This window comes from Corylus avellana, chromosome 1 (genome assembly GCF_965113065.1).
Source record: "Corylus avellana chromosome 1, dhCorAvel1.hap1.2, whole genome shotgun sequence".
Classification (NCBI taxonomy): Eukaryota; Viridiplantae; Streptophyta; class Magnoliopsida; order Fagales; family Betulaceae; genus Corylus; species Corylus avellana.
In genome coordinates this window covers 42395540-42414560 of record NC_142490.1, presented here as the reverse complement: position 1 = coordinate 42414560, position 19021 = coordinate 42395540, and the positions used below count along the sequence as shown (strand labels likewise).

The 19021-nt window shown below is 34.6% G+C and overlaps 2 protein-coding genes across 4 annotated transcripts; both read right to left on the bottom strand.

The window, feature by feature from the left end:
- Positions 1-97: 97 nt before the first annotated feature.
- LOC132169858 (general transcription and DNA repair factor IIH subunit TFB2) lies at positions 98-9449 on the bottom strand. Of its 2 annotated transcripts, XM_088517331.1 has the most exons (16): positions 9374-9449; positions 9186-9299; positions 8508-8675; positions 7626-7694; positions 6922-7015; positions 6636-6736; positions 6470-6515; positions 6326-6385; positions 5982-6050; positions 5632-5715; positions 5421-5504; positions 3320-3405; positions 2752-2842; positions 1660-1740; positions 1364-1438; positions 98-1280 (listed from the first exon to the last, which is right to left on the bottom strand). In XM_088517331.1, exons 2-16 carry the CDS (start codon positions 9296-9298, stop codon positions 1146-1148), a joined length of 1356 nt encoding a protein of 451 aa, XP_088373457.1. In that variant the 5' UTR covers position 9299; positions 9374-9449; the 3' UTR covers positions 98-1145. The 2 variants fall into 2 exon arrangements, with proteins under 2 accessions (XP_088373457.1, XP_088373454.1); XM_088517328.1 differs by having other exon boundaries at positions 9186-9440.
- Positions 9450-11110: 1661 nt separating this feature from the next.
- On the bottom strand, positions 11111-16363 carry LOC132171112 (defensin-like protein). 2 transcript variants are annotated; one of them, XR_015912983.1, is made up of 6 exons: positions 16049-16363; positions 15357-15410; positions 14424-14527; positions 13024-13062; positions 11467-11946; positions 11111-11269 (listed from the first exon to the last, which is right to left on the bottom strand). XR_015912983.1 is itself a non-coding variant. In XM_059582337.2 (5 exons), exons 1-5 carry the CDS (start codon positions 16122-16124, stop codon positions 11812-11814), a joined length of 408 nt encoding a protein of 135 aa, XP_059438320.1. In that variant the 5' UTR covers positions 16125-16363; the 3' UTR covers positions 11415-11811. The 2 variants fall into 2 exon arrangements, 1 of the variants encoding a protein (XP_059438320.1); XM_059582337.2 differs by lacking the exon at positions 11111-11269 and having other exon boundaries at positions 11415-11946.
- Positions 16364-19021: the final 2658 nt, after the last annotated feature.

Genomic DNA, 19021 nt, shown 5'->3' with positions numbered 1-19021 from the left:
AAAGTACTTGGGCCAAAAACTACATAAAAATGATTAATCAAATAACAAAAGGCCTGGATAAAAATATAATCTCAATAAATTATGAACCCAAAACAAAAAAAAAAAAATCACAATTAACTTCCTTTATTTAGTCTAAAACAAATCATGCTTATTTTCATTAAACAGGAAATTGAACTCGCATGATCTGCAATACAAACCTGTTCTTTTCATCACAAGTAGCAAATTCTGTTGTTTACATTGCTCACAAAAACATTTAAGCGCTGGAGAATGTTTGTACTTGGAACTCTATTTGGTCCAACTCTTCCCGAATGCAACATTTTCCAGCTTCTGATTGCAGTGTAGAATCAACCTTCCATTTTCTTGATAATGTTTTCTAGAATATTTTCCATGATGCATGACTTCAGTTACAGCTTTATTAGCAAATATGATAATCTGAATCGAGCATAAATCGACTGAAAAGGAAGAATCTGATTAATGCCAGCCCCAAAATGTACACAACAAACCTCACAGCATGTAGGGTTGCATGTTGTACTGCCTAAAATATATTGTTCGCCATTAATTCCATTAGGACCAATAAAACAATATCTGTGGGGGTAGACATATTAACCGGTTATCGATTACCGAATTTAACCGAACCGATAGTAACCGTAATCGATAATTATCGGTCAGTAATTGGTTAAAAATTTTATACCGATAAGCTTATCAGTCGGTTAATAATTTTTTATCGAAAAACCGATAAGTTTTTTAATTTTTAATTTTTTATAATTTTATATTTATATTTATTTATATTTTTTTAAAAAAAAAAAATGCTTCAATAAGCTATTTTAGCCAAAAATATACTAAAAAATAACTAATTTTTAATAAGCTATTTTAGGCTTTAGCCCAACAAAACATATTTGGGCCTCCAAAACAATTAATTTTTGGCCCAATTAACAACTAGTTAAAAGCCCAATAAAAAGCCCACAAAAGCCCAAACCGACTTAACCGACCGGTTAACCCATTACCGATATGACCGATAATTTTCGGTTAACATTTTTTATCAGTCGGTAATCGGTTAGGATTTGACTATCGCTATCGGTTAACTGGCCGATAAGCTCATTAACCAAACCGATATGACCGATACCCAGCCCTAAATATCTGGCCTACTACTTTTGACGACGCAAATGCTCTCGCATATGCATGTGTATTTCTGCCTTGACAACTAGACGCATGGTTTTCGAATCCTCCCACAGCAATCCGTTCCATTCCCGTGCGTAGTCACAAGCAGCCTCGAACACGTCCTGCCAGACAAAGGAAACAATCAGATACAATCATGAGAATATGAAGTCAAACATATCACTCCAACATACTGAATTGTTAGTACCCTAGAAGGAAATTCATCATAATAATGTGCAGGAGTCATCTCAACCCTGTTCAGATCTGATTCCCACAGCCTAATCTGTCACAGAAGAGAGTTCATTTTAAAACATCAGAAAACAAAGGGAAACATGACAATTTTTATTACCAAATATCTAAGCAATTTCAAGAACTTTGTTGTTGGGTAAAAGAGTATGGCCAAATCAGCGGCATGGCAACATAAAATCACATAAACTGAACAACAATAAAGGAGCTACAATATAATTTATGATAAATACAAATATAATATAGAGGAACTGAAACCTGATCCGTGACATTTTCGGGTATAGATGGCATTCTCTCTGCTACACGAGGATGGGAATTCTGCTGAAGAAAAGTAATAATCTGCAAAAAATTGTTTAGGAGTTAAGTGAAGCAAAATACCTTCCAGGAGGACAAAACAAAAGGGAGTGGGAGACAATAGCATTTTAGACTTCCAATCCAAATGCCACAATGCAGTAACCCTTTTTACCCATAAGAATACCAAGTTAAAGTGAGTGCATGTCAAGAAAGGGAGGACTGTATGTGTTTGTGTTGTCCATGTGCCAACCAGTGATTTACTTATTAAAACAAAATCGAACCCATCGTATCTATTCCATGGCGGTAAAAACTACTACCAGACCATGACAACAACATTATGAGCATGTCAACAAGAGTATCTGATTATAGCTATACCAATATTGAGCATGGGACTCCAAATCTCTAATGACTTAATTTGGACTTATTATTATGATGATTCAACCTAATACCTTTCAATCCATTAGTAAAGTCACAATCCTGGATAACCACATGTTTATTAGAGCTAGTCAGCAGGGCAATTAAGAGAGCCTGAGGAACTCACTCACCCAGGCATGATAGTTTCAGAGACTTGCCCAAGGGACTCATGAATAGCATGCAAAATAGCACTTCAAATAACAGTTATTACCAGCAAGATTCCAAACAAAATTCGACAAAAAGAAAGAAGTGACACCCAATTTGCTCAACGTGTTCCAATATTTGCTCATGTTCACCAAGGTGAAATGGTAGATTCCTATTCCCACAAGCAGTAAGATCCCAACATGCAAAACTTGGATCAACCAATTTGCAGCCTCCCCAACAAAAAAGTTAAATTGGACTCAATTAAAAGGTTCTTGCGGATTTGGATTAACTTGTTCAGCATGAAACAAACACAAATAATTTTATTGTAAGCCAAAAGTCATATTAGCGAGGTAAATAGGGACATCGACCTAGATAGGCTCAAGTGGCTTAAAATAATCCATGTAGCCATTTCCAATTAGTGAGGATTAAGGTTTACTTGAGTTCAGTTCAGTTGAGTTCTAAAGTAGAAGGTATTGGAGTAGACTAATCTATACTTGCCTGCTCTGCTGCAATACCATTTTCAAAAGCATTATACAAACTTTCTTTTGTGATTGCTCCCACTATAAGATTTGGAAGTTGATACTCTATCCTGCATATATAAGCACAGCATTTTTCATCTCAGAGATAATTTTAAAATATGAAAATACCACCTGGCTTGTCACACCAAGCAGGATAGTATAAAGATAGAGAGCACCCTGTCGTAAGCAGAGGAAGTCTACTGTCTAAGTATGAATTCAATGAAAGTATCACAAAGGAGAAATAATTTATTATTTTCAAATATAAATGAATAGCCATATTATGTGATTAAATTGTAATCATTTACACTCTTTATCAACATTAAGGTATGCTTTTGAGAAGGAATAACTTCTCATAGCCAAAAAAAAAAAAACCTCTTATTTAGTGTAGCATATAGAAAATTGACTTTAATGACCAAACCGCTGTTTCAAAGTAGCTCAATTTTAACCTTCAGAATAACCCTATTCAACTTCAAATGAGAAGCAAGTGGTAACCTGCTTTTCAAAGAATCACTTCAACCAAAATTATATCAAGCAATTGGTTGGCGTACCTTGAGAAAAGACGTAGAATTTCACAGTGTAACTTTGAAGTTGAGTATGCATACAACCTAAAATTTGTTTCCACAACCACAAATCCCTGGGAAAAAGAGAAAGAAGCAAGAGATGAGATATGTAATTACAAATTTGTAGTCACTACATATCCATAGTTCTTTACTGGAAAAATATATTAAAAAAAAGGAAGACAAAGGCAAAGAAGTGAGATGAACAGGGAAAAAAGAAAGAAAATCAAGTCACGACATATCAACTCGAAGGTTTATGACAGACACAAAAGATCATAGGGAGAAATTATAACAGTCATAAGATAAAGCACTTGGTTCTCATTTTATTTGGAGTCTCGTGGGCCATGCCGGGCAATATTCTTGAGTTACTTCAGTGTTGGAAGATGCAAGGGTAGAGACTGTAACAACCCAAAGAAAAGCGATAGCCACATCTACATTGTCACCTCAAAAGGACTAGTCAATTTGGAACGTCCCTATAATTTCTTATAAAGTCCAATTTCACCTAAAAACTAGGCACTATGAGACTTAACACTCATCACTATCTTTATAAACCACACTCTATGTGGGCTACTTTTTATCTTCCCAATATGAGAGCGGGATGTTACAAACTCCCCCTTTTAAACTCCTAACGTCCTCGTTAGGGTCAAGTCATGCAATGCTCTAATATCACAGGGCCTGGTATTACAACCTAGCTCTGATACCATTTGTAACGACCCAGGGAAAAGCATTAGCCACATCTGCACTCTCACCCCAAAAGGGCTAGTCAATTTGGAGCTTCCTAAAATTCCTTATATGGGACTTTGCACTCATAATTATCTTTATAAACCATCCACTCTATGTGAGCTACTTCTCATCTTCCCAATATAGAAAGTCATCCCTACTTCACTTATATGGAGCATTTGGAGAGAAATAGACGCCTTTTCGAGGACTACAAGTCTAATGTGGTGCAATTAAAAGCTTCTTTCTTGAGTTTCCTTTTAGAGTGAGCTGTTACTTTTGTTCCTAATTTCTCGTTCTCTAGTCTTGTAGATTTTGTTAACTTTTTAGATTTTGAAAACCAATAGGGTGGTCGCTTCTCTTGTATAATTTTCGTGTACGCAAGCTTTTATTCTTCAATAAATCATTATTCATCAAAAAATAATATAACTTCAACAAATTTAATTCATCCTACCAATGACAGTTTTCAGGACTGTTGATAACAAAGCAGCTAAAAATCCAAAAGAGGTCAAGTAGTGAGGAAGATAAGTAGTAAAACAAAGCAGCCATATAAATGCGAGAGCCAACACCCTGCAATTTATAATAATTACCAATTATCTAGTTCTTGCAAATACTACATATTAAAATTAAGCTCCAATTCAGTTTTCGCTGATACAAAAAAAATTTTGATAAGTAGAGCATTTGGTAAGAAAAGGAAAAAGAATGTCAACAAAAATCTCAAACAGTTTTCGCTGATACAAATTACCAATACTATAGAGACAAAAAAAGCCTAGGAACTGAAGGTAACTACTAATGGTACCAACAATAAAAGCTAGGAAGAGATTCAAAGATCCTAATTGTTAGCTGGGAACATTCACATCCTGTGTTAATAGAGATATAGCAACTGTGGTCAGATATCTATTCCTGCCTTCAACAAGTTAGCAGCATCATTTGTGGTTTTAAAAGTACAAAAGAACTAATGAGCAGAAACAAGCAGTTCTTCTGAGGCTCCATCTAAAATAGAGCAACACTTGGGCTACTCTGGAAGCTAGTGAGCCAAGCCACCAAGAACATGTGCAGACAGACTATTACAGAGACCAAGCCAGCAAGAGTATAGAGGCACTGATTACATTACCTTTTGGCACAAATCGGAATTATAAACCAATTATAAGCACTGAAAGAGTAATTGTTTATTGCCTTCCATTCAGGAGTAAGGCTATATACTAGGTGACAGTGATATCACAAACACACAAGAATGATGATAGGAATCAAATGCAACCAGACAAAAAGAGAAAAATCAACTGCAGACAGGGAAAAAAAAAAAAAAAAAAAAAAGAAAAGAAAAAAGCTAGACATATTCAATGAACAGTAATTCGTGACTTAAAAAAAAACATACTTGTTTCCGTGATGATGAATCTGTTAAGCACACTGAAAGATTGGTAGCTAATTTAGTAGGTATAAACCAACTCTCTTTCCTGCCCTGAACATATGCCACCAAAAGAAGATAAAATCAAACTTCTAGCAAACCGATACTTGAATTATTATTTGAGGGATCACTACCACATTCTACACCAAAAATAGCAGAAACTAGAATATAACTAGAATACCTGCTGAAGTTTAACCAATCCCAAGTCTGTGAGGTCCTTGATCAAACTCTTCTGAATCTCCGTCAATGTGTTACTATTATATGCCTAACAAATAAAGAAGTCAGTAACATCATGCCAACGTGAGATCTGCAATAACCAAGAAACTCCCTAGAAAGCAAGCAGACAGGTCTCACATATACTAGAAGGATTCATTTCCCACCCCCCCCCCCCCCCCTAACTGGTAAATCCGTGACCTCACCCTCCACCCTTTTTTTTTTTTTTATCTTAGTAGATGTTATTTGGTCCAAATACCATTGTCAAAAAGATCCAAGATTAGTTAACGCAACATGTAAAAAAGGTATATCTAATACCTTTCCTGTGACATGAAAACTAAGCTCTAGTAAGAATGAAATCAAATCAGCTGGGTCCACATCTCGCTCCTGGAACAAAATTAGAAATCCAGATTTAAATTGAATGACAGGTATTATGAAGAACAAAGCTGAAGTTGCACTGCCCTACTGAGTTAAAGTAATAATAAGAGAATAATAGTTCTAATAACCATCAAAGTTCGACAATGATCATTAAGCATCATATGTGTTTTAAAAGGAAAGCAGATCTAAATAATGATTTGAAAATATTGATAAAATTTCAGTGTAGAGGAAACACTTATTTTTAGAGATGGGGGAACTACCAAAGGAATCTCACTATCCCATACCTCAGAATTAGAGATGTATTCTCTGATGATGTACCAAAGTTGTGCATTTGTGTCCATCAACTGTAATTTTCAGAGATCAAAAATAACTTCAAGTAAAACACATCACAAGAAGTGCAAGCAGCTCATCATTCATATGATGCATACCAAGAACTGGAAACCACTTTCAGTTAATCGTGGAGCTTCTTTCTCCCTGTAAAAATGCACATACACATCAAAAACCAGACATGAGATACAGTAAACTCATAAATACACAAGAAAGTGAGGCATATATATCATTGAGAGAAATTATGCTAATACAAGAAAGAAGGACCTTTGACTCAAAAGGCCTCGCTGGAAAATTTTCATCATAGAAGAGCTGATATTTGATGGCCTTTCAGCTTGCGCCGAGTTTATAAGTTGGAGCAAGAAACACTAATTTAACACAATAGCAAGTCAAAAGAGAGAGTAGCATTAATCAAGAAACTAAACAATAAGTAGTTGCAATAGTGATATAAATTCCAATCACACAGAATAACATGGTAAGTAAGAGCCAGACAGTTTTTCTAAATACACGTATGAATAAACAGAAAATGGGAACATATAGATGAACTTCGCACCTCCCATTGTTCAAGGGCATAAACCTCAAGATCCTCCAAGCTTGGGAGCCTCACAGTTATGTCAGAAGGCATTGGTTCCCTTGGTAAAACTTCGCTGGCATATCAAATGATAAGGTCATATCCAAAATAAAGTTGTCGTGAACATTGTATTAAGCCAACCACCGTTGACTGCCGGATCATATTTTAAATTTTTTAATGTCATTACAAAAATGAGATAATAGGCATTCAAGTTATGCTTATTCAGTAAATCTAACAATCTAAGCAATCTGATGTCATAAATCAAATACATTCATTATCAAACATGGCAGCATATGATAAGTACAAGCAAAAAAAAGTAATGCATGTTATATTTTACCAAGTGGGCTAGCAACTAGACATCCATGATTGTAATTTGTATTTTTTGGTGGAGAGGATTGGAGCAAAAACGGAGAAAATAAACTCTACATACTGCAGCTTTTTCAAAATTTTCCCTGAGTTGGATCCTTTAGAACACTATATTGGAACTAATAAAGATCAAGTAACCTCTACATGAGTCACATATAGAATACATGAAACAGGGTAGATTTATCCCATTTTCTTTTATTATTAGATTCCCAACGACCCATACCTCACAGAATAATCCCCAAGGGCAAGAAACACATTCATCTAAGCTAACTGAAAAAAACTAAAACAAAAACAAAAAGATTATCCGAATCTCAACTCACCCAAGTGTTAAAAGCTTTTGAAGGTTTGTCTGGAATGTTGGATTAATTCTGTAAGTTGTTTCCCTTCTCCTGCCAGCAAAACATCAAGTTCATTGTAAAGGCTGAGAGAATAAGGTTGGATCAAAACTACATTACAATAATTTGAACATGAATATTAGAATGATAATAGTGAAAGAACGTCATCTCAAAGAACATATATAAATTCTACGGCACGTATATCAAAAATAAAAACATACAAATCTAGGCATTTTGGAACTTCCACAATATGCAACCAGTATCGAAATGTAAATTTAGTTCTTAAAAAAAAAATGAACGTGGAGAACTTTCATGGATACACATATATTAAAGTCTGACCAAATTTGATGCATTTCCATGCAGCCTAGATTAAAATTCCAGAATATCAGGGCAGCCGAGATTAAAACTCCAGAATATCAGGAAAAGGCTCCAAATCTGGGCATGTTTCCCACAAAACAAGCATTGTGATCAGAGGAGCAAGGGCATGGATGTCCTGTCAAACTAAGTCAAACTCCAAAGATCTAACAGCTTTGTTGCAAGCTCCAAACGTGCTTTCATAGTGCAGAAAATAATTCCCTCCTAAAAGGCAACATGTCCCAATAGATTCATGCCTCGTTTCTATGGTCCACAATGACAAGACATTCAAGAGTTCATCTTATCAACATAAAATATACAGGAGCGCTTTGGTCATACTGCAGTGAAAAAAAGAATAAAGAACAAAATTTTCTTGAAACAGTTTATCTCCTCAGCAATCTTACTCTTTTATGTTTAATCTTTCAAAGAAGCAAAAGGACACCTTATATGGTCAACGAATTCTTAAATCTTCAGAAGAACACAAGAAGTATTATGTAAAGAAAATCCATTTACCTGTCAGCAGTTTCAGTGAATATCCGTAACTGAATCAACCTATCAATCGCGACTCTATGCTTTGAGGACCCATCTGGAAGCACCCACTCCTCCATAGACTTGGCTGTTATTGGAACATCAATGTACAACATCTGTATAACATACTTCTTGGCCAGAGGTGGCAGAGACCTGAGTACCCAAAAAACAAAAACCACAAATTCGATCAATATCTCAGAGAACTAACCATTTGACATTAACTACAATAAACTCTTCAAAACTTCCACTGCGAGTATGTAAATCAACGAGACGCAGAAAATTTTCAACATATTGGATCCACTATCTACAAACATCTAAAAAACATAAAACACCCAAGTATATAAAGAATATACTGACAATATATTGGCGATAAAGCAAATATCACTAATGAAAACATTAACCACAATTACTGCATACCAAAAATTGATCTTCGAGCAATTTATAGCCACACAAAAAATTCTGGAAAGGAAATAAACTTCAATTATATAACTCCACGCAATCTCACTCTGAAGCAGTCCATCATTGTTGCTGAAGAAGCACATAGTGTGAATTTTTTTTTTTTTTTTTCAATTCAATATGAGAAACTGATAGTTTTGTCTATATTAGGGGAAAAAGAGTGAAATAGGAGCAGTGTAAGAGTAGAATGAAAGAGAGGAGGAGGACCTGAGAATGGCTTCGCAGATGAAAGCGTTCTCGTAGAGCTTGTCGAGCTTCATGGCGGGCAAGGAGGCCACCATGTCCATGAAATTCTTCGCGATTATCTTCACCTGAGGCATTCTCAGACCAATTCCTTTTTCCCTTTTTTCTTTTTTGCCTGATTCGACTCTGAATTTTAGTGTTCTTCGGCTTGAGATTTGAAACCGCAAAATGTCTCTGAAATTTTCTGGGTAGCAACGTCGTTTTAGGACTGCGGTCTGTTGCGCCTCTACGATCAGCGTTAGAATAAAGCCAAAGGGTTAAATACTAAATAGCCTGGGATTTCGTTACATTTTTTTTTTTTTTTTTTTTTAAGGTTTGATTTTTATAATAAAAAGTCTTTGTGATTTTGATAATAAAGTAAATTAATCTTTTGTTAGTTAACTATTAGTTGACTTAACGAAAATCTCATAAAAACCAATCAAATATTGACACGTAACACTTACTTAATTTTTTTATTTTTTTTAATTAAAAAAATGTTTAAAAAAAGAAAAAAATTGGGGGTGGCTCTTGGCCATTTGGGGGTGGCTGAAGCTAAGGGGGTGGCCAAAACCACCTCCAATGGTGGTTGAGGGTGGTTTCGGCTACCCCCAAATGTCCAAGGGGGTGGCTCCCCCAATTTTTTTTTCTCTTTTTTTTTGTTGTTTTTTTTTTTTGAAAAAAAATATATACATTTTTTTAATTTAAAAATAATAATAATTAGATACCACGTGTCAACATTTAATTGGTTCACGTGGACTTCCGTTAAGTCAACTAATGGTCAACTGACAAAATGACTAATTTGGTCTATTATCAAAACTACAAAAACCTCCTGTAATAAAAATCAAACTCTAAAAGATAAAAAATAAAGCAACAAAATCCCTTGGGGTATTTATAATTTAACCCTAAAGCCAATTGGAAATGGGAGGTAATTGTTGTTGGCAATCCTATGTTGCATAAAGTTGGTTTTCAAAAGTAAATAGTTTGACAACCCGTTTTACCCCTTTTTTTTATGTTTTTTACCTTTTGGGTAAAAAGAAAAGCCATGCTATATATTAGCCTCCATCTCAATTTTCAAAATCATCATTAAATTCTAAATTTTATTATAAATTTCCTACAAACTAACGTAATATATTATAAATTTGAATATCAAGTCCATAATGAGATAGTTGATAGCTTAGGAAAACCATGCAACTCACTTTTATTATTCCAGCAACACAATTCACCTGTCAAATTTTTTTGTTGTATAATTATTTTACTAATATTGTGTCACTTGACACTCATGTAAACTGTCCACCTAAAGCATTTTTCCCAAAATATATATACCGTGCACCAAATTAATTAGTCATGTTTACTTAACCATAAGAGAATAACTTTTATAAGGTCTTGACATAAATTAAGACTTTTGTGCCCTCCAATAAGGGCTTGACAAATTAGCGTGGAACACCTCCAGTAAGAGTCTAGGTAGATGAATAAGAAAAGCTCATGAAAGGCTTTTACTGATTGATGAATAAAAATCTGGTATTTTTGCTTATTTTTGTTAAGGTGTTTCGCATTGATTTGTCAAGCCCTTATTGGAGGGCACAAGATCTTAATTTGTGCCAAGACCTTATAGAAATTATTCTCCAACCATAAACATGCCAAGTTATTCTCCAAAGTTAACATAGTTGTAGACTAGAACATATGATAGTGATGCTATAGAGACAGATTACACACTGCCATGGCTTGTCGCGGAATTTCATAAATTACTTTAAATATTCATAGGATAAATATTATGGTCTAAATAGAGAATAGGGTGTTATAATATTAATTTAATGATTAAATTTTTAATTATTTAATTAATATTACAACAAAATTAACCTTTTTTTTATATATATTCCAAGGGAGAATAAAAGAGTGGACCTGTTATCCGCATCATTTTAAGCTATGAGCTTTAACTCTAGAAAATAAATTCAGCATACAATGATGAAGTTTTAAATAAGAGCTTTGCGTCCTCAAGGAATAACTCAATCGGCTGTGGACCATGCCTAATGAAGCGGAAGTTACTAGTTCGAATCTCCCCTCCCCCTTCCCTTGTGTGGACATGTCAAAAAAAAAAAAAACCAGGGCTTTACAAAAAAATCCCAGTAGTTAAATATCTCAAATGCAATCCTCCAATATCAGCATTAAGCACTGCAATTATGTTAAAAGTAGGATTAATCTGGCACACAATCACAATCCTGTGAGCAATAAGAGTGCAATGTCTATTGTGCAAAATGCATTAACTTACCAAAGAAAAAGCTTCAAACTTTGGCTAAACTCTGTATACTTTCTTATTGAAGTTAAAGGAGATACATTCTGAAGTTCCATAATATGAAACTCGCAAAAAAATGTGTCACTGACTTCTCTGTCCTCATCGACATTGAACAGGAACCAAAAAAGTACACCAAGGCATGCTATCAGAAAATGAAAAGGAAAGAGTACTTAGCTGCTATGTGAGTTTAAACTCGTAGAACCCAACGAAGGACAAAAGATGGATAAAAAACATGACCTTCTGTCAACAAAAAAGGGTCTATGATGGAACTAACGCGTCGTTAGTGTATACTTTTGTCAGTAATCTACGTTTTGTCTCTCACTATGCTGAAGTGCAAGGTACGTCTTCAACAGTCACACTGGGATCAACAGGTTTTTGGGTCGGCTTTGGGGTCGGGGGAGGCTTAGGTGGCCTGTTCGGACGAACTTTGTCAACTGTCTCTGAGAGAATATCAAACTGCAGCATACAAATAAAATTGAGTCAATGCAATTTAAAAAGGTATTGCCCCTATTTTATATGAAAATTTTGCAAATAACCGCATCTAATTTATAGGAAAAATTGCAAAATAGTGCACCGAAAATGATTCTCCAGTAATGGCCAGAAATTTGGGAAACTAAACTAACAAACAAAAAGCCCAGTGATACATAGCTACATGCATGTATATATTAATACATATATTTCTTTCCTACCCAGAATTGATATAATGTGCACTATACGAGTTCTCAAACTTATCGGATCATATAGACTGGCCAATTTATTGTGCATCTCTTGCACTTGTGGAGATGGTTATGTGAGAAAAAGAGAAAATGGCAACAAGGCAGGAGGGGAAGTGGGAGAAGGGGAAGAAAAGCTGTTTAATTTCCAAACAAATATTTGCAACCGAGCTTCCTGCAAGAAAGAAATTACTGTATCAAGGTCATCAAGTTGACATCATAACTGCTAAGACCATAAAGCCCATTAACTATGCAAAGGACAATAAGGGCATGTTTGGGTGTGCGTTTGAGGGGCTTAAAAGTGCTTTTAACACTCAAAAAGTCCGTTTAAAGAAAAAGTACCCGTTTGGTTAAAAAAAAAAAAATTGAAAGCGCTTTTAAGGGTCCAAAAAATCTAAAAATAGTCAAAACGCACTTTTGATAAAAGCTTAAAAATAAAGTTTTTGTCAAAAAAAAAAATTTTAACTTAAAAACTCTATTTTTCAAACGCAATCCCAAACAGGGTCTAAGCAGAAAAGTACTTGAATGACATTCCATAAGAAAGAATTACAAACGCTAAGGAAACCAAAAAAAAAAAAAAAATTGCAAACAGTTTAAAGATCCTCCAATTTCAAAGATGCATTTCATAGTTACTAAATCATCCTACCATGATTAAGACACAAATGTAAACATGATGCGGTGCCAATTTCAAACAAGCATAAGGAATTTCACGCAACTAGAGAGACAACCATCTAAAGCTTAATAAAGAACTGTGTTTATAATCTTCTTCCAAATAATTTTTCATTAAAACCAAAAGCTAACTTGTTTAGAGCAAACTAACCTTGTAACCACAGCCAGATACACAAGCATGGAAACATTCCTGTATACAGAAACAATCAATACTCAATGAATTGGAAAGATAAGCACAGTCAACAGTGTCCCTGCTATTTACTTCCAAGTTATGCATTTCCATAATTTTAAAACTACTAGAATGTTAGAAGAGCATAGATTACAACAACAAAGTTTAACCAGATATATCCTATATCCTTAATAGTGTGTAAAACACCTCCAGAACTACATCATCATCATCATCATTATTATTATTATTATCATCCACCAGTATGCGTATCATTTACAAATAAAAAGTACTATTATCGTGAAATCTTAATACTGGCTTTCTCCTTCAAATCCAGAGACCAGGAATTCAAGCATCAAATAGAATGTCTTGAATCAGCAAGGAAAGCAATTCAATCTGTTGGATATGCTTTATCAAGAAGAGCACCAATTCCAGTAGGTTCATAAAGCCATCTTTTCTGACAAGCCCTTGTGTAAACTGTGGCTGTTAAAGAGCTGTAATTAAGTGTAGTTGTCACATGTTCTAAGACAAAGGTAACCCACAAAGTAAATGGCATCTGAATTTATGGTTTTGGAGCAAGGAAGCAAGACGCAGAGTGGACAGGTTACTTTGGTCAAGGTGAACAGGAAAGTTTTCTTACAAGTTGGGATGGGTTTAAAATCAATTTTAGGGGAGGAAAAAAAAAAGAAAAAAAAAAGCATCCCCAATATGCAATTTAACTCTTTCAACTGTCCTTTGAGTGACATCACAAATCTCCACCAAGTCACTCCAAATCTATAATCAATTGCACAAAGCACCATGGCACTTCAATTTACATAAATTTGCTCAAATCCTCTCCCCCAGGCCCTCAAATTACTTTCATTTGGAACTAGCAAGTGTACAAGACCAAAAGTTGCGAAGGACCTGTTGTGTCTAAAAGTTCTGAACTTCAGATTATGGCAGCGATCTAGTACACCTGACCATATTATTCAAACTTTTATGCAAAGTGTCTGTCGTTACCACTCTATATTATACTATTTATATTTACGATAACCATACTATATTGTAGAGCTCTACTCCCCTTCCTCAAAGCCAATCAATTACTTTCATATTGCAAATTTAACCAAACAGTGACGTCATTGTCCATCATCTTCCTCTGTAACAATAAAAACTTCTTCAAACTGAATCCGCATTACATGCTTCATTTTGATTGAAATATAAAATTACAAACAAACTAGTAAGAGTACATTAATTAACCAAAGAGGATGAATGTCTTTGTTCACCGGGAAGCTTAATGTGAAGGCTTTAACCATAACAGCAACATAAACATCAAAATAAATGGTGGTATTCAGTGTCATGAAAAAAGGAAAGAAAATGTGGAAGAACCACGGGTGAAAAGAAAGTACCTCTGAGTAGCCCGAAGCTCCAGGAGAACGGTCAATGTAAGCACTCCACTGGTGGTCCTTCAATACAGGGTCCTTATAGCATATCTCATTGCACTGCTCCAAGCCTGGAAATGCAATTATCTTATGAAATGAAGCTTATAAACAACTATAAGAAAATCGACTCCCTGCTCCCATGAATTAGTATGCACTTCCTTTAGTTTCGGAAAAATTACTCTTCAAACCAAATATTTATTACATATAAAGGTTCAATGCATGGCTCAATCATTCAGTTAAAAAATGGCCGAGCCAAAGTGATCTAAGGGTGAGTTTTAAAGACATCATAATAAGACACAACTTATTCACATGCTAGTGGCTTTGTAGCCCAATGGTTCTCCCTTTAAATGGGGGAATTCCAGTGCTCAACACCATCAAATATGTAGGAAAATTCTGGAATTTGGAGGAGGATTAAACACATAGTGTAGCCGTAAAACCTGAACCAGCTACATGACTAATTGATCAGCCAGTAGCTCACTAATGCCCCAAACCCCCTCCTAAAGAAAAAAAGATTGGCCTGGCCCATTATTGTGCATTGCATCAATAAGTTAACACATCATAATAACTTTCTGATAAAAAAATTCCTTTGTAGTATTTATTTCCTAATTTAATTTAACTATTGAAATACATGGAGCCAAGTTGCCAAACATAACACAGTATTCATCCGGCTCAACTACAACACCGATACCCTAAAAGATTTCAATCAAGCTCTAAGAATTTGATGCATAAAAAGCTTGGAAACAATGAAAGTGTATAGCAATGATATGCTGATCAGTTCAAGAAAATTGCAAACTAAAAAAATTTAAATCTGACTTGAAAATGACAGCGAGCAGAATGCAAATGTTCATTCAAAATGCTTTTAAAAGCCAAATTGTCACAAACAAGGAAAGTAAAACTTACATTCTTCCCATGTTTCTCCATCAGCATCACACCCCTTTTTGCAGAATACTCGCCCTAAAGAACCCATGTTGGACCCAATCAGTAATTTCAGATTTTAAAAGAGTAATAATTATTGTCAAAACAATTTCAAGAACAAAGACTTCAAAGCGAATACTACTTGAAAAGCAACCCTAAACCTGATTGAAGGTTTAATAGAAAAGTTTTAAAGAATCTTGCATGAAGCAAAACCTCTGATGCACAGCCCCATCTTAAAAAAGTTTGAATTAATTGTTGATTACTAATCAGGCATAAATAACCAGCTTTTTCAGTATAATGGAACCGCTGAAAATATCAATATAATATAAAAACTACTTACTAATTCTATAAGTGTAATGAAAACCCAATGGATTGGAAACGATTAGCACAAGTAAAGCACTTTAGAATTTCCTCAAAACAAGCATTGGTAGAGAAAAATAACAATTTAACCTAGCAAAGATTGGCCTATGTTCCCGAGGGCTCACCCCCAACTAACAGTCAACGAAAATTTTCTGGGGAAAAATTATTCTGCTCAGAGATATATGGGAGTCAACAAAATTACACAAATAATAAAGAAGCACGTTTAAACCAAATATAAGACACATTAACCGATAAGATTCATAGAATTAGAGATCAATGTTGAAAGAAATAAGGAGATAGAAGTGAGAAAGTGTTACATGGGATCTGCGTGAGCATTGCGTACTTGCTCGTGCACTGGTTTCCGCAAGGCGACGCCCACTGCTGCGGTATCATTTTGCTATGAGTCTGTGTGAGTAACCGTTTGTTCTCTTTCTCTAACCAGAAGGCAAGAGAAAGAAGATAATGGAGCAGTGCAAGAGATGGGCGTGGTTTGTAGGAGACGAAAGCGATGCTTCAGGCATTTATTTGCTCCAACTAACCGGTCAATGGGACTTTTCATTACATGCCATGGACTGAGACTTTTGAGTATGGTCCAGACCGCTTCACTGGTTCGGTATGCCCCGGCGAGTTTGGTGGGGGGAGATTTTGTAAGAAACCCCACCAAACTTTAATAATGACAATTGATCCCCTCAAAATACTAGACACTTTCAATTGTGTCTCTTTCGTCATCAACTTTCTATTACTTTTGACAAAAATAAATCACACGGCACACACTCTACTCAAAAGCCCCTCTACAAGCCTTCATTTTGGCGTCTTAAGCCTTTTGCTAATAGCTCTAATCAACACTCTAGATGTGTTGCATGTGGAAAAATATATGTGCAAGTTCATGACTTAATAAGTAAAACGTTAATTGGAAAAATAAGCATGAATAATGTACGTTGTGGAAACGTTTTGAGTTTTGAATAAATTATGTTGATGATTGTCATGTCTGTAGTAATTACGCCATCAAGGAGAAACCGGTAAGGGTGAAAAAGCGGTTGCGAACCGTAATCGCCTAAGTGGTTATTAAATTTCATTAATCCTATCTGCTAGGCGGTTAGCGATAAGCGGTTAGTAAACATATAACCGCCCGCTATAACCACTTCTTTTAAAGTTGTGCCTTTGGGCCAATTTTTAGTTTTGGGCTTCTTTTTTATATATATACCACATTGGGTTAGATTGCTCCAAAATGAGCCCATATTGAAAATTCTAAAATATTTGACCCCAAAATTTACATTAATTTACATCTGCTTGAACTTTTTTTTAAAAAAAAAAAAAAAAAAAAAAGAAAAAGAAAAAAAGAAGATAATATGATTATATATATTATAATAATAATACATTAATACTTCAATTGTGGTTATAAGTAACACATTGTTTAATCCAATGTCAATTACTTAATTTGATATTATATGAATCACATTATCATTGTACATGAATAATATGATTAACTTGATTAAGTATTTGAATTATCATTGAATCATATGATTAAGTATTGATCTTATACATTTATATTATTCAATATATATATATATATATATATATATATATATATATATATATATATATGTGTGTGTGTATAATTATAATTTATAACATATACGAACTTATAAGTTTATAATATTATACATTGGAACTAAGTCTCTAGGCACTTAATTATTGTATTAGTATGAACTTGTATGCTTATGACTAATGTCATATTATATATATATATATATATATATATATATATATATATATATATATAATTTGTTATTATATAATCATATGATTTAACGGTCAATTGATCATGTTATAAGTATAATAATAATAATAATAATAATAATAATATAATAAAGGCGGCTAGCAGTTTTAAAAATTTCAATAGCCGCTAACTGTCTAGCGGTTAGTGATTTTTAACTAATCGCTTTTAAAGCGGTTAGGACGGTCAGTGGCTAGTGGGCAGTTAATAACCGCCTGCCTTTTTACCCCTAGAAGCCGGCATGATTTTTTGTCTTTAACTGCTATCCATATCCTCAACTCTCTTACACGGAGGCATGCACACCCCGTAGAACATCTAGTATAACCTCACTCGCTCTATCTTCTATCATTTCCTCTGTTCCTTCATTATGCTTTTTGTTGAAAAATAATCTCACATTACTTGTGGACAAGACCTTGAGCATGTTTATAAGGAGTGAGCAACAATCTCTTATTGAACCAGTTTTATGTGATGAGTTAGGCCCGCGAATTTCTTCATAGTATCAGAGCCTACCACAAGATGAATGGGGTCCACACTACTTACTTCGTAACAAAGACAAAAAAAAATACTGTCCTGCACATGAAGAATGGTGTTGAAGGCATTTTTATAAGGCGTGGACAACCATTTCTTATTGAACCAATTTTATAAAATGAGTTAGGCTCATGAATTTATTGACTTTCTTTTCCTTAAAAAACAAACAACACAAACAAATGGGCCAAAACACAAGCAAGAGTACAAGTAATCCTGATTACTGATTGCCAAATTCACTGGAGTAGCCAAATGGCCCAAATCTAATACATGTGACTTGACAATCCAATGGGCAATTGCTCTGTGATAATCATATGGGCTGGTTGACTTTCAGCTAGCGAAAGAGTCGTTTTAAGCCCAAGCCCAAACCCAAGCCGAAGTTGGCATTAACATTTAACACGCAGAACATTGATATGGGCTATTGGGATTTTTTTTTTTTAAAACGTAATACTAAGGAAATTAGGTAGGAGGAGAAATGATATAGAGCTTAATATAAGAAAATAGTTTATAAGCGAAAAGATTGGTACTTAGAATCATTCATCTAAGCCCAATTTTTTTTTTTTTTCTTCTAAAAGAATACCAAAGAAATTTCTCAAGTGAAAAAATGACACTAGAGTTGAATAAGAAACGCAAAAGTACTCTAAACAGATAATTAACTAAATGAGAGAGGACCCGTCTCCTACTCCTTGGCCATGTGGGACAAGCCCATTTTTTTTCTACATAGTACCTATTAGAGATAATGTGTGTTGTCCCACATTGCCTAAGTGAAGAGAAGCTTTAGCCATTGACTTGTATAAAAGCCTCATTCTCTTGTCCCACATTGCTAAGATACAAGGAGCTCCTCTTCCTTTAGCTTCTATATAATGAAGCTCTTATGTACAATCAAATCATTTAATAAAATAAGATGTAGCTTATAGGACTTTAGTGTATGGATGTAGGTATATTGTCGAAACACCTTAATCATTGTGTTTCTATCTCTTTTATATTT

Bases quoted from the DNA above. Each gene is read 5' to 3' on its own strand.
- LOC132169858 (XM_088517331.1), bottom strand. From the start codon at position 9,298: ATGCCTCAGGTGAAGATAATCGCGAAGAATTTCATGGACATGGTGGCC. The intron at 3,406-5,420 runs GTATGTTTTTTT...TCTTTTTCCCAG, and splicing joins ATTCATCATCACGGAAACAA to GGATTTGTGGTTGTGGAAAC. The intron at 2,843-3,319 runs GTACGCCAACCA...TTATATATGCAG, and splicing joins ATTCTACGTCTTTTCTCAAG to GATAGAGTATCAACTTCCAA.
- LOC132171112 (XM_059582337.2), bottom strand. From the start codon at position 16,124: ATGATACCGCAGCAGTGGGCGTCGCCTTGCGGAAACCAGTGCACGAGC. The intron at 13,063-14,423 runs GTACTTTCTTTT...TTCTGTATACAG, and splicing joins GAGCTTCGGGCTACTCAGAG to GAATGTTTCCATGCTTGTGT. The intron at 11,947-13,023 runs GTTAGTTTGCTC...TGTATGCTGCAG, and splicing joins TATCTGGCTGTGGTTACAAG to TTTGATATTCTCTCAGAGAC.